The sequence below is a fragment of the Pan troglodytes genome, chromosome 22 (assembly GCF_028858775.2).
Source record: "Pan troglodytes isolate AG18354 chromosome 22, NHGRI_mPanTro3-v2.0_pri, whole genome shotgun sequence".
Classification (NCBI taxonomy): domain Eukaryota; kingdom Metazoa; phylum Chordata; class Mammalia; order Primates; family Hominidae; genus Pan; species Pan troglodytes.
The window spans coordinates 22402745-22418051 of NC_072420.2; the positions used below are offsets into that span (position 1 = coordinate 22402745).

Sequence of the window (15307 nt, forward strand, 5' to 3'; positions counted from 1 at the left end):
AAAATAATCAAACATGAACTCCAGGGCTAGACAACCTGGTCATTCAGCTGCTAAAGCTTATAAGCTGTGGGATGTGGGCTAGTTATTGAATATTTCTCAATTTCCTCATCTTAAAATGGAAATATTAGCCTCAGCCTCATAGTGATGTCACGGAGATTAAATACACTAGTAAATGTAAAGCTTTTTGGATGTTGTCTAACAAGTATAATTTATCATATGTATGTATTGCCTTTTATAACTATTACATTCAATTCCTATTTGTTGAATACATTTTTGATTTTATTATCAGAGAAAAGAGAAAGACAGGAGGACCTAATAAGAAAACTACCTAAGTGAAGAACTTTGATTGCATGTATTTATCTTTCTGACATCATTTACACTGCTGGGTGAAATGGTAATTATACAAGAGGTCAGCTCATGAAATTGAAATAAGAAGAAGTTTAGAAAGCTAGGAGCAAATCCAGAGGAAAGAACGTTATTGCTAATAGTAAAGAGAAGAAACTTACAGGGAGGGAAAACAGTATTTCTGTTTAAAATTCTTAGTATGACTGTAGAAACTGGTGGATTTGATATATTAAAACAGTTTTGAGAAGGTAGTTTGGATAAATTAATTCTAATAACCTTTGGAGAGTGTTGGTTTTTCTGTCTACATATTTAGCAGTTATGCATTGTCTTTACCTCAAAGTATTTGAAGTTGAGTTTACTTACTCAACAGAGAAATAATGCCATTAGGAATGAGGCAAACAGAATACCTATAGAAGGCATCCACAATGGGGTGCATATTCTTTTGTGTATCTGCATTGATCTTGCATTCTACCTATGGTCCCTATTTACCTGTCCATCATCAGGAGAACCACATGACCCCACTGTCTTCTGTGCATATTCTTGCTTCTCTCATATCTTTCTTATGTCCTCTTAGGGCATCTGCCTGGAATTCTTCCCTCAACACCACCCTTCTTTCACTATTTACAGATCACAATCCACACTTTGGTTTGTCAGGAAACATACCTACCCCATTCTTCCACTTACTCCTAGAAAGATATAGTTTGCCTACCTGGTGCTTTTCACATTTATTTGAATTGTACTGTAAAATTAGTATCTATCTTGTTTGTTTAACTTTAATGCCACCAAGGGTAGAAACTATTACAGTTTGCTCAGCACTGCATCGCAGTGCCTGGTTGCTTATTGTAAAATAAATGCGCGTGCACACACACACACACACACACACGCTCTGGCACAAAATAATTGTTGAATGGTTAAGTGAGATGATCCATCAATCTCCCAAAAGGCCAAAGGATTTAATGACTCTAAAAATGTTCCATGACACAGTAGAAAGAATAGAAAGTTTTGGAATACTGGCCACCTCAAATGTGCTGTGAACTCTAATTGGATTCTAAATTTGACAATAAACGTCTAGTCAGGTGAGGCCACAAAAAATAACCTATAAATAATGACACATTATATAATTTCAATTGTTTGACAATTAAAATTGTCAACAAAAACTTTTAGTTGCAAATAAACTCAAGAAGTGGTTATCACATGGATATTTGATTAAGGGATTTTTGAAAGGACAATAAACTCTAAAAATAACCATATTATAAAAATATTGAAATACCATTTAAATAAGCAATTCTTAAACTGACCTTCTAGAAAGGCAAAGAACATAACATCAAATCAAATTTCAGAGAGCGCGTTTTTGTAAAGGATGGAATAATAATGTACAGTCAGACACTTTGTTTTCTAATCATCTTACTTAATTCAGTGATAGAACCTGGAAATACTAGATAGACAGCAAAAATGCTCATTAACCTGTCTCAATCAAATATCAGATGTCTTAAATGAATCTTCAGTAGGTGTTGAATCAGAGCCAAGATATAAATGAATTTTCTTTCAGATATTTGTAATGCGTTTCTGTAGCACAAAGAGACATGTCCTTTAGAATGTCAGAAACGAAAATAGAAAATGACCTTGGACTTTTAGTGCAAGTATTTGACTCAAATGCATATTGTGCACCATTACAGAGCCAGTGATGAACCTGAGAATGGCTTCTAACTTTCCTAGGAATCACACACTTGGGCAAAGTGTCTGTTTTTCCAGAATTTATGTTAATAATTTCAGGTATATTGATAATAACTTTTAAATGCAAACATTTTTACTAATAACATCTATATACACCAATAGTTTTTCACAAGTCAAAGCCATATCATGTATGACAGGTAATTACAAGAGAACATGTTTATTTTCAAGCGAATATCATGTAACTTTAAAATTTACTTTTCAATACTGTGAAATAATTACATTTCCTTTATAAAAATGAATAATTTGCTTTGCATTATTAATAATGTATTTTGTTGTTATATTCCAATAAAGTTAATTAAGTACAAGTGCTTAACTCATAGTAAATAATAGCTGAAGGAGTACATTTTCTTTACTCAACTGCATGTAAATTTCACTATAACATAATTTGCTTTCTAAAAATATTAGAATATACTGTTTCTGTCCTAGAAATTTAAGTGACTTTTACATGAAGTACCATAAATATTTTCTTACATTTGTTCAACTATACTATCACACTATGGGATGAAATCTGAAGTTCCAGCAAGACTTTAGTAAAAGCAACTTATTCCAAGAAAATTATGTAGTTCAAATAAGTCATAATTATTTAGGCAATCAGGAACTATTTTTAATACAATGTGAAATTTTGCCGGTAACTTAAAGGATAGAAAGTAGGATGTTGCCATGTAAATATAGAGAGAAAAAAAGGGGAAAAGTGTAAAACAGGTCTGTGAAGAGTGTTTATTCAAAGCACAGGATATTGTGGAGAGTACAAGTAATTCAAAATAATTGGAATTGACGGTATCCAAATTGTAAAGTGTGCTTGGACACAAAGGTGATACCATATGAGAGATCTTTAAACATCAGGCTGAGTGATTGGGTTTTGTTTGGAGTCATTGAAATGCTTTTTATCATTATACAGCCAGGGTACAGGAAACATTCATGAAGCTATGAGAATGTAAAAAGTGTGCTTTTTAAAAAAAAACTTATTCTTAGCTATACAATAAATACTTTCTACATCAGGAACAGTTTCTTTTTTCTTTTTGCCAGAGAAACATGGGAAGTAACATAATGTTATATGTTTGGTCACCATTTTGCACACACAAGCATAAAATCTTTCTTTTTCCTGAATCGATGTAAACAGAGCCCGGACGGCCGTATCGAAGTCAAAGGGCAGCATGGAAGCTCATCACTGCATATTAAAGATGTGAAGTTGTCAGATTCAGGGAGATATGACTGTGAAGCTGCAAGCAGAATTGGAGGGCATCAAAAGAGCATGTACCTTGATATTGAATGTAAGTTACTTTCCTTTGTATTTTCATTAAAATAACTTTGCATGCTTTGAAACATGATTTTTTGATAAAGACCAAAATATATATGTAGTTCACATTTCAGTACTTAATGCATAGCTTTAGAGGAAATATAGGAAACATTCAGTCAGTTATTGGAGACATCTAGTGGAAATCACGGGATATTTCACAGTGCTGTATATTTCATCATTTTGATATTGCTTTTCCTGAAAATGGTCTTTCTTTTTTTGCAACATTGAACTCAAAACACAGTATCAACTGAAAAATATTAATTATCAGTAATTGGTCGATATCACTTTAGATTTTTTATTTCTTTATAATATTTATGATTATGTCTCAAATATGTAGTGTTTACATTTCTTATTCAAATTGTTTTGTTAGGCTATTTTACATTTTCATAAACTATAAATAGTATTTTAAATGCAGTGAAATGTACTAATATGCTGTCTTATCAAAATAGTGTTTATTTTCTGTCTGGAAGAAAGGAGCATGACAAGGATAGTTTTTAAAATAAATTTAAAAATGTACATAACCACGTGAGTTTTGGGAAATGGGAGGGCTAATGTAAGTCAAGCTTTCACAAAACCCCTCTGGTCACTGCATGGAATTTAAAAATAATTTGGTATACATGCTATTTTAAAAGGAAGAAACTTAACATCATTCTCAATAAATATTTATGAAGCATCAATATTGGAGAGTCTCTGATGCTTGAAAGGACATAGCTGTTCTTAGTGGAATGTATGAGATATTCTTATTGACAAAATATTTCTATTGGAGCATGTCTAGTACATTAATATTGATAGAATGCAATGGTAACTGTGAAACAAGATGCATTCTCTTATCGAGAATGCCTTCAGAAAGAAAATATTTTCTCAAGAATAGACATAAGTTATCCATATTATTTTACATTTTTATAGACTGTGCTTGTCAAGAAATTCATGGAAAGACCAATCAGAAACTTCTAAAAGAAAAAAGGACTGTTGTGGGGTGGGGGTAGAGGGGAGGGATAGCATTAGGAGATATACCTAATGCTAAATGAGGAGTTACTGGGTGCAGCACACCAGCATGGCACATGTATACATATGTAACTAACCTGCACATTGTGCACATGTACCCTAAAACTTAAAGTATAATAATAATAAAAAGGAAAGAAATTCCCATAATAGAATAAAAAGAAAACAAAAACAAAAACAAAAAAAACACCCACTGATATATTTGTTAAACTATACAATTCCTGGATCTGTAACAACCTTTTTAAAACTATTCATACCGTTGTTGGAATTTACTAAACTTTGTAACTGAAAAAAAAAAAAAAAGAAAAAAGGATTATGAAAGGCAGTCAACAATAAAAGGCAACTTGACTCTGACACAAATTACTGACTTCATTTGCTGATATTAGGCAGCTTCTAAGAAAGTCGCTTTATTTCCATCACACTTTCTAAAAAAATAAAAATGGAAAGCATTGATAATATTGAGAACACACAAAGGAGGAAGTGATGCCAATAACTTATTTAACCTTTTTCCCTTAATAATTTTTTCTACTTTTTTCCATTATTACAGTATATTTCTTTTTCAGACCAACATCATTAGCAAATTATAAATACTTTACACTTTTACAGTACATTTGTTATATTTTTAATTAAAATTTGTTTATTTAAACCAAAATTTACTTTATGATTTTTTTATTTTTCTAAATGTGAATCTAAATGAAGAAAAAAAAAAACTTAAGCATGCCAAGATATGATTTATATGAGACCTTCTGGCCTCTTCCACTGTCCTACAAAAGTGCTAGGCTGCTAGGCAACATATTATCTTAATGAAACTATATTTAGGACTTTTATTCTTTGCATTTCATTAATATTTTAAAACATTTGCTGTATCATAGGATTAGTTTATGAGAAATGAGCACTATGGATATTTCCAAAGCACAGTAAGGCAGAGTGGCTCATACAAGATATGCTAGTATTAGAATAATAGGACTAGCTAATATGCTAATTAATAGTGTGTTATGTGTCCCTGGGTCCTCAATTTCCTTAGTTATAAGATAAGAGGGTTTAAAGAAGAGACTGTTGGGACCTATTTATACTCAAGCATTTAAAGATACTTTTATTCAAGCGTATCCACATTCTCCAGAGATGCCCTGGGATTTCTGAATTATTGTCCATGCATGACAGCATAGGTATTTGTGTGAAACAAATGAAAACTGAAACTAAGATTATAATTCATATATGTTTATGTTGTAAAACCTCATTGAAAATAGTTTTAAAAACCATACTAGGTCCACCTTAAGCTTCAGGTTTTGTGCTGAGTGATAATGGACACAAAGATGAATAAAACATAGCTCCTCCTTTATCAGAAGTCTACCATCAACGGGGGTTTAAATTAAACCGCAGCATGTATTCAGATTTCAAAGTGAGAATGAAGAAAATATCAAGATAATGTAAAATGCTAATACATAATTACATGAGATTTTTAGTTATTGGTTTTAGCTAGGTAGAAAATAATGGGATAAACAAACAACTGTATATTGCAATTTGAATTATTTGCTCTTGTAATCTATTAATACCATGAATTAATAACTTTAATACAAAAAAAGTACATTGGATACTTTATTTTTCAAGGACTGATTTCTAACAAAGTACAAGGTGCTTTTGATCACATTGCATTCCTTCTTTATAAGTTTAAATATTGGTTTATGTTTCTGCTTAATTATTCCAAGGTAAATGTGCAGACTTAAGCTCACCAGAAAATTATGTAGTTTAATTTATCTTATTTAAACAGGGATGAAAGGTCTTGTTTTCTAAAAGGATGTTTTGAGAATTATTTGAGTATCCCCTGAGATTATTATTGCCGCCGTCTTGATTAGAGGGTAGCTAGATTAATATACTTTGAAAAAAATTTTCTTACTATTAAACTATCATGTAAATATAACTACTTTTTGTTTTCCCTAAGCATTGATTATTTTTCTGCAAATATTGTTGAAAATGAGTTGAATGGCTCTTATAACACTTGATCATTTTTCCTTTTTTTTCCAAAATGAAACATTCAAATTTATTCTACTTGAGTGGGGATAATTAGAAAAATAAATATCATCTCTTGTTAAGACATTATTCAAATATATTTAAGTACAATAAAAGCCCATATATAATGTAAAATATGAGTTTTGACCTATGTATACACCACTAAATCTATAATAATCATCAAGATAAACATTTACATCACCCTCAAGAATTTTCTCAAGTCACTTTAAAATCTATCCCTCCTTTTTACAACTATCCCTAGGCATCCATTTATCTACTTTTGATCACTACAATTTAGTTTACATTTACATGTAAGAATGTATATACATAGAGTCATGCAGTATTATTTTTAATTTACTTTATTATCTTTGAAATATACTTATTTACTTCTATTTAGTTATAGTTGACAAATAAAAATTGTATATATTTAAGGTGTACAAATGTGATGCTTTTAAAAATTTATCATTAGTATTATTTTTGATTGGCCAACAATAATTGTATCCATTTATGGGGTACAATGTGATTTTTGTTATATGTATATAGTGTTAAATGATTCAGTTAAGCTCATTAACATATCCATTACCTCACCTACCTTTTTTATGGTGAGACATTTAAAATTTACTCTTAGTTACTTTGAAAAGCACATTATTGACTGTAGTGATCCAGCTATGCAATAACTCTCAAAACCTATTTCTCCTGTCTATCTGCCTGTCTACCCTTTGATCAATAACTCCCCATTTCCTTCCTCCCCATGCACCCACCCCAGCCTCTGCTGACATCATTTTACTCTGTTTCTGTGAGTTAAACTTTATAAGCTTCCACAGTTAAGGAAGATTATGAGGTAGTTGTCTTTCTGTGTTTGGCTTATTTAACTGAACACCAGTGTCCTCTAGATTCATCCATGTTGTGCAAATGACAAGATTTATCATTTTTTAAATGCTCAATAGTATTCCACTGTGTATCTCTACCACATTTCCTTTATCCTTTCATTCATTGATGGACATTTAGGTTGATTCCATATCTAGGCTGTTGTGAATAATACTGTCATGAACATGGGACCGCAGATACCTCTACCAGGTACAGACTTTTTTTTTTCCTTTGGGTATAAACCCAGACAAAGGATTCCTGAATTATAAGGTGGCTCTCATTTTCTTTTTGGGAGGAACTTTTATACCATTTTCTATGATGGCCATGCCAATTTACATTCCCAACAACAGTGTTCCTTTTTATCTACTTCCTCTTCAGTACTTGTTATTGTTCATCTCTTTGAATAAAGCCATTCTAATGAAGTGATTTCTCACTGTAGTTTTAATTTGCATTCCCCTAATGATTAGTGATGCCGAGCACTTTTTTAGGTACTTGTTAGCCATTTGTATGTCTTCTTTTGAGAAATATCAATTAAAGATAATTTGCCCATTTAAAAATCAGGTTGTTTTCTTGATATTGATTTGTTTGAGTTATTTGTATATTTTGAATATTAACCCTCTATCAGATGTGTGGTTTGCAAATATTTTCTCACATTATTTGAATTGTCTCTGCTGAGCTTTCACAGCTGGCATACATTCACATGTATATGTGTGCATCAATAATTTATACTACTTGTTCCTGTTATTACATCCTACAGATATAACAGAGTTTGTTTATCTAGTACCTATTGATGGACATTTTATGTGTTTTTAGTTATTGACTACTATGACAAAAAACTTCTGCGAAGATTTTTGCAGATTGTGTGGATATATAAGTACTATTCTCTGGAATAAACATTTTTGTTTGATTTCTGAAGGTCAATTTTTCAAAAGCAAAGAATTATAATTTTGCTGTCGTCTAGTTTATTAAATTTATCAAACTGGACTTTTACATGTTATATGGTTCGTGTTTTTTCTGAAAAAATATTACCTAATTTAAGGCCATGACAATTTATGTCTAAGCTTTCTTTTTAAAGTTTTGTAGATTTTGGTTTTACCTTAGGGCTGTTATTAATTTTGAGTTCATTTTTGTGGAGTAGGTGTTCATTATTTTTCCATGTTTATTTCTAGTTGATCAAGCACTAGTTAATAGAAAGGACTTTTCTTTTTCTAGCTAAGAGTTTGACAAAGTTGTTGATCTTTTCAGAGTGTTAGCTTTCCATTTTGTTAATTCATATTTTCTATAATCTGTCTGTTTTCCAGTTTGATGATTCTGGCTTTATCTTCATTATTTCCTTTCTTCTATGTATTTTGAATTCACCATGCACTTTGTTGTAGATTTTTTAGGTGGAATCTTAGTATATGTATTTTAGATAATTCCTATTTTCTAATAGAATCACATAACTCCAGATTTTCACTAAGCAGTGCTTTAACGGAACCCCCCAATATTGTAGTATGTTGCATTTTTGTTGTGATTCAGCTAAAAATATAATTTTCCATTTGATTTCAACTTTGGCTCATAGTTATGTACAAGAATCTGTTTAACTTTCAGATATTTGGATTTTTCCTTGATATTTTGCTGTTATTGATTTCTAATTTAGTTCAGTTGTGCTCAGAAAACCCTGTATTTTTTATTTTTATATGTATAAAGATTTTATTTATATCCCACCATATTAACTATTTTGGTGAATAGACGATTTTACTTGAAAAGCACATATATTCTGTAGTTGTTGTTGTGTTTTAATGTCAGTTAGATCAAGGTAAATTATGGTATTTGCACTCATCAGGATTCCTTAGAGGGACAGAATAAGATATATATACATATATGAGTTTATTAAAGAGTATTAACTCACTCCATCACAAGGTGCCACAATAAGCCATCTGCAGCCTGAGGACCAGGAAACCCAGTCCGAGTCCCGTAGCTGAAGAACTTGTCCAGTGTTCGAGGACAGGAGGCATCCAGCATGGAAGAAAGATGTAGGCTGGGCGGCTAGGCCAGTCTAGTCTTTTCACGTTTTTCTGCCTGCTTTATATTCTGGCCATGTTGGCAGCTGATTAGATGGTGCCCACCCAGATTAAGGGTGGGTCTGCCTTTGCCAGTCCACTGACTCAAATGTTAATCTCCTTTGGCAACACCCTGGCAGACACACCCAAGAGCAATACTTTGCATCCTTCAATCCAGTCAAGTTGACATTCAGTATTAACCATCACAGTATTGTTTAAAACTTCTATCCTTACTGAATTTTTATTATAGCTGTTTGATCACATTAAGAGGTATTAAAATCTTCTACCATGACTGTGAACTATTTTTTCTCTCTTTTCTTTGCATTATGTATTTTGAGGCTTACAATGAGACACATAAACATTTATACTTTGTGTGTTGTGTTACTTTCCTGTTGCAGCTGTAATCAATTACAAAAGACAGTTGTATAATAAAACAAATTTATTGTCTTAACCATTTTGGAAGTCAGAGGTATGAAATGATTCTCACTGGGCTAAAATCATGTGTGGTTTGGGCTGTGTTCCCTTGTGGAAGCTCCAGAAGGATTCTGTTTTCTTGTTTTTTTTTCAGCTTCTCTGAGGCTGCCCACATTCCTTGCCTCATGGATTCCTTCCTTTCTCAGAGCCTCAGAGCCTGCAATGGCAGATCTAGTCTTTCTCACATCATATCACTCTGACTCTGTTTTCTTCTTCACAAGTCCATCTCTGTCTCAAACTTTCCTTGCAATTAGTTGCATCCCCTTGGATAATTCAAGATAACTTTCTCATGTCAACATCTTTACCTTGGTCACAGCTGGTAATGTGTTTGTAGTTTCCAAAGGTAAAGGTGTCAGTATCTTTGGGAGGTCATTATTCTCCCTCCCGTTTGTGTCTTTATGAATATCCCCTTTCATCAGAATAAAATACCTCTCTTTTTCTCTGCTGATCTCTCACTTGACATATCTTAGCTAATAATCAAATATCTACGCTAGCCCTCTTATGCTTTTTGTTTGTATAACATTTTCCATTCATTTACTTTTAACCTGTCTGCATTTTTATGTGAAATTAAAATGTGTCTTTTTTAGGCAGCATATGATAGAATATTGCTTTCTCATTGACTGTAAATCTACCTTATAATTGGAGTGTTTAACAAGCAGTCAGTAATTAACGGTCAGGGAATAAATATTTTACTTTTTCTGGGCTACATACAGTCTCTGCCATATTTTTTTTTCTCTTGTAAACCATGAAAAATGTAAAGACCATCCTCATCTCTAAGTCACATATAAAAGAAGCCCTTGGGCAAGACTTTGCCCATGGGCTATAATTTGCCATCCACTGGTTTAGGCTATTAAGTTTAATGCCATTGTTGTTACTATTTCATTTAGGCCTACAATTTTTATTTATATTCTGTTTTTTTTCCTATGTTTTTTTCACATTCTATGCCCGTTTTTCTGCCTTCTATTGAGTTATTCGAAGTTTTAGTATTTTATTTTAATTTATATATTGGCAATATTTTTGGTTTTTGTTTTGTTTCATTTTGTTTTGTTTTAAGCGATTCTATAGGAATTTTAAAATACAAACCTGCATTTTCAAAGTCTCCTTGAAATAGACTTGAGTTCATATTTTGACACTACATAAAATGTGAAACATTGCAACCATTTGGATTCCTTACACACACCTTATCTAATTATCTTTTTGACATCATGCATTACATCTCAAATCATTAAAAATCCCATCAGGAATTAAGATAATTTTTCTTTTAAGTAGTTACAAATATTTTAAAGAACTAAAAAAAATATGTATTCATCTATATGTGGTTTCTTTATTCTTCCTTCATTTTTGACGATCCCAATTTTTTTTCATCTGAAGAAGTTTCTTCTCCATTTCTTGTAAAGCAGATTTTCCAGAGATAAATTCCATTAATTTATATTTCATCAAATGTCCACTACACCTCTTCCTTCCTATATCTGAAGGATTGTTTTTCTTTGCTCTGGAGAATTCTACATTGCCATTTCTTTAAGCATGGGGTATCACTATCTTCTAGTCTCCTCTGTTTTCAAAGAGAAAGCCATATAAATTGACCCATTGTTCCCTCATATGCCATATATCATTTTATCTAACTGCTTTAAAGCTATTTTCTTTACCTTTGTTATTTATCAATTTGATTAGGATAAGTCTAAGTGTTGTTTTCTTTGAATTTTCTTATTTGAAGCTCAGCTTCTGGAATGTGGGGATTTATATTTGTCAATATGCTTGAGCCACTATTTCTTTCTGGCCACTATTTCTGCAATTTTTTTGTGTATGTAATCTCTTACTCATCTCTGGAACTTTACTTACACATATGTTATACCCTTTGAAATTGTTTCACAGGCTCATGATATACTTTTCAGTTTTATCTATCTCATTTCTCACTGCCCTTCCAATTAGGTAATGTTCTCTTGTTTCCTCTTCAAGTTAACTGACTCTTTACCCCATCATCTCGTTTCTGCTGTTGAGCCAATAGTGAAGCTTTTTGTTTTATTTCAGGTATTTTTTTTTTTTTTTTGAGGTGGAGTCTTGCTTTGTCGCCCAGGCTGGAGTGCAGTGGTGTGATTTCCGCTCACCGCAACCTTCACCTCCTGGGTTCAAGCGATTCTCCTGCCCCAACCTTCTGAGTAGCTGGGATTACAGGTGCGTGCCACCACGCGAGGCTAATTTTGTTTTGTTTTGTTTTTTGTATTTTTAGTAGAGACAGGGTTTCACCATGTTGACCAAGCTGGTCTCAGACTCCTGACCTCGTAATCTGTCTGTCTCGGCCTCCCAAAGAGCTAGGATTATAGGCGGGAGCCACTGCGACTGGCCCAAATATTATTATTATTTTTTTAAGTTCTAAAATTTCAATTTGCTCTGTTTTGTTCTTTCTGTCTTTTTACTGAGAAGTCCTATAGTTTTATCCATTTCATTTTATCAATTTTAGAATATATACATTTTCTTCACCTCATAAATGATAAGCAAAGCTGCTCTAAAATAGTTGCTCTAAAATCTACTATCTGATAAATTTAACATCTAGGTCATTTTAGTATTTGCATGTGTTTGTTGTATTGTTCCTTTACAATTGACCTCACTGTACTGGTTGTCAAAAAATATTGAATTGTGTCCTGGATATTGTAAATATTATGTTGTGCATTCTCTGTATCTTTAGATAAATATGTGGGGATTTTATTTTTCAAGGAGTTAATCACCTCTAAGTTTTGTGTTCCATCCTGTCAGCAGTGACTCAAACCTCAAGTGATTTCTCAAAGCTTTTGCTATGCTGGTTTGTGCGTGCAGAGCTAGGGCATAGGCTAAAATTTCTGTGGGTTTATACACAGAATTTTGACATACCCTTCTCTGACTCCTAGCTGAGATTACCCTCACACTCTCCAACATTATGTATGCTTTTTTCCAAGATACCTCTGTCCTTCTGGACAAGTTTTAGTTACCACGATCACTTTGAACCTCTTCAACTAGGGCCCGTCCCCTGGGAAAAGCCTTAAGAGAAAAACAAAGAAAAAAAATGGAAGCTAGTTTTCATTTCCCATCACAATCTTCCTGATTTTTTTCCTCTTGAGAACCCTTGGATAGTTGTTTTTGAAATTTATTTCATATTATTTTCAGAGTTCTAAATTCTTATTAGTAGTGAAGATGTACTATCTTGGGTTTCAGCTGCCATTATATAATGAAAAATCTTTATATATTCTACTTCTAGTACAACTTTAAAGCATTAATATATTTGGTATGTCTAGTGTCTGGAACCAATAACCTACGTGTTTTAGTTTCAGTTTTCAGCAGTATTTTTATTATTTTTCTTTTTTAAAATTTATTTTTCACATTGGTTAGAGTATTTTACATCATATATTCTCAAAAACATTATTTTTGTAATGTAAGATTGTTTAAACTACAAAATTTAAAGTGTTTAAGCATCTTTTCTTTCTGTCAGTGTATCAGTCCTTTGGACAGTCAATTTTGTTTAATATTTTCTTCATTAGCCTGGTGTTTGTTGACATGTTTACATAGAGACAAAAACTATCTTCATGAAAACTGTAAGAAGTTTACTGGTAGATATATAAGTATTTTAAATTTTAATTTGAAAGATATTATAACTTTAGCTGAATTTAGAGTTATATGTTTAAAGTCTTAAACAGTATCCTTTAACTATAAAACGTTATTTCTACTCATATAGAATGAATTTCACATAAAGCAAAAGAAAATCTTTAAGATCACTAAACAAATTCTCAAATTTTATCATGGATTATGTTTACATATTTTATTTTATTTTTTATTTCTATTGAAAGTTTTTTTTTTCTTATGGATCTAAACTATGCTTGATGAATGCCATTTTTAGACTGGTTATTAATGTCTTACATGTTTGTTATAAATTACTTGTGAGTCTCTAGCAGTCTAGTTTCCTTTTTGATTAATCTAGATTCTTATAGTATTTCTTTACATACATTCATGAAAATTTATTATTTTTCACAATTAAAGTTACTCATGAATTCCAGGAAAATACCAAATATATTGGAAATCTACCTCACGTTTCCAAACTTTTGCTACATATAAGAATAAATTTTTAACTTTAGCATGATACTGACTTGCTCATATATTTGCCTAACCTCTTCACTATTGTAGATACAAGATTATTACCTTCTAAGTGACCTATAATTAATTGAAAGACCAAATCATGTAAATAATGTTTAAAGTAGATGAATACGATGATAGAAAATTCACTTGTGGTAAATTATATAAATATGCTAGTGAAAGATTGATGAATACTTAAGTAGAAAGTAATATAATTCTTAATATTAATTTCATTAGTTGCTACAGTTCAGGTTTTATTTTTTGTAATAGAAATAGAAAAAATATCACTAAATATGTCTACATTTAGTGGGGTATTGGGTTAGATAACCATTTGGAATATGTAACCATGATTGTAATTTAAAATTTAGCCTGTCCTCTCTTTTAGTTACACTCCTTTTAAGCCTGTATGATTGTATTATGAAAGTTGAAACTTGTTTTTTTTTACGTTTATGCCACCACTATTTATTAAATCTTAATTCCCTTTATGTGAAGATTATGACACATTTTTAGTTGTATATTGCAATCAAATGCCCATGATATATGTGGAAGTTGTCTAATAAGTATATTTTTTGGCAGTTGAAGCCTGGTTTGTTATTAGATATTTTATTTCGCAACAAATTCATAATAGTAATAAAACTCTTAGTACCTTATGTGAAAGGCCACAAAAAGCTTTGTCGTAATTAAATATTTACCTATTAATAAAGCTCAGAATACTTTTGTTATGCATCATGGCCATCAAAGTTGTATGGAGACAAAAAATTACAAAGACATTACACAATGTTAAACACACACACACACACACACATACACGCACACACACATACACACACACAATTACCAGAACAGTCTTATACCACCTGAACCAAGCACCTACAGGGTAATATTGCTAAGAGTGAGTAGAAAAGAGTCAAACCATTTATAATTTGATAGAAGCCGCATTTACTGTAATAGCACTAAACTTAAGGTGTTAGAAGATTAAGCCTTTTTTTGCTCAAAACCTCTTTTGTGTTTCAGCTTAAACAGATTTCTTGGCATTCTTCCAGTTCATTTTCAACATTTCCGAGGCGTTACTTTCCTAAGAAGCAGGAATTGAACTAAACTTCCAATTTCTAAAACAAAGGAGATAACAGGCATGTGATATACAGTTTAATGCAGTAAGCACTGGTTACATAGTATGTTTGATTACAATTAGAATATCATTAAGTTTTGTGACTAGGTAATCATTACATAGTAACTATTAGTTAGACTTAATTATTTTATGTATAAATTTAATTTAACAGTTACATACTAACAATGCATGCTAAGAAATATTAGAAATTTTCATTTACATTTTTTTTTCTATTTGAGCTTGCTGCACCTGCCTTTAATTCTCCTTAGACATAATGGTGATTTGTAAATGCATTTTCTCCTGTAGCATAAAAGAGAGAGTTAGCAGTATCAG

The 15307-nt window shown here is 31.7% G+C and overlaps 1 protein-coding gene across 5 annotated transcripts in view; it reads left to right on the plus strand.

Moving 5' to 3' along the window:
- The window catches only part of NCAM2 (neural cell adhesion molecule 2), a 548173-nt gene that overhangs the window by 374755 nt on the left and 158111 nt on the right, over positions 1–15307 (plus strand). For all 5 annotated transcript variants that reach the window (XM_009446220.5, XM_054675113.2, XM_531397.8 and 2 more), the window contains one exon: positions 3200–3350. In XM_009446220.5, coding sequence (XP_009444495.3) covers positions 3200–3350 — 151 coding nt within the window. The remainder of the gene's footprint in view (positions 1–3199; positions 3351–15307) is intronic.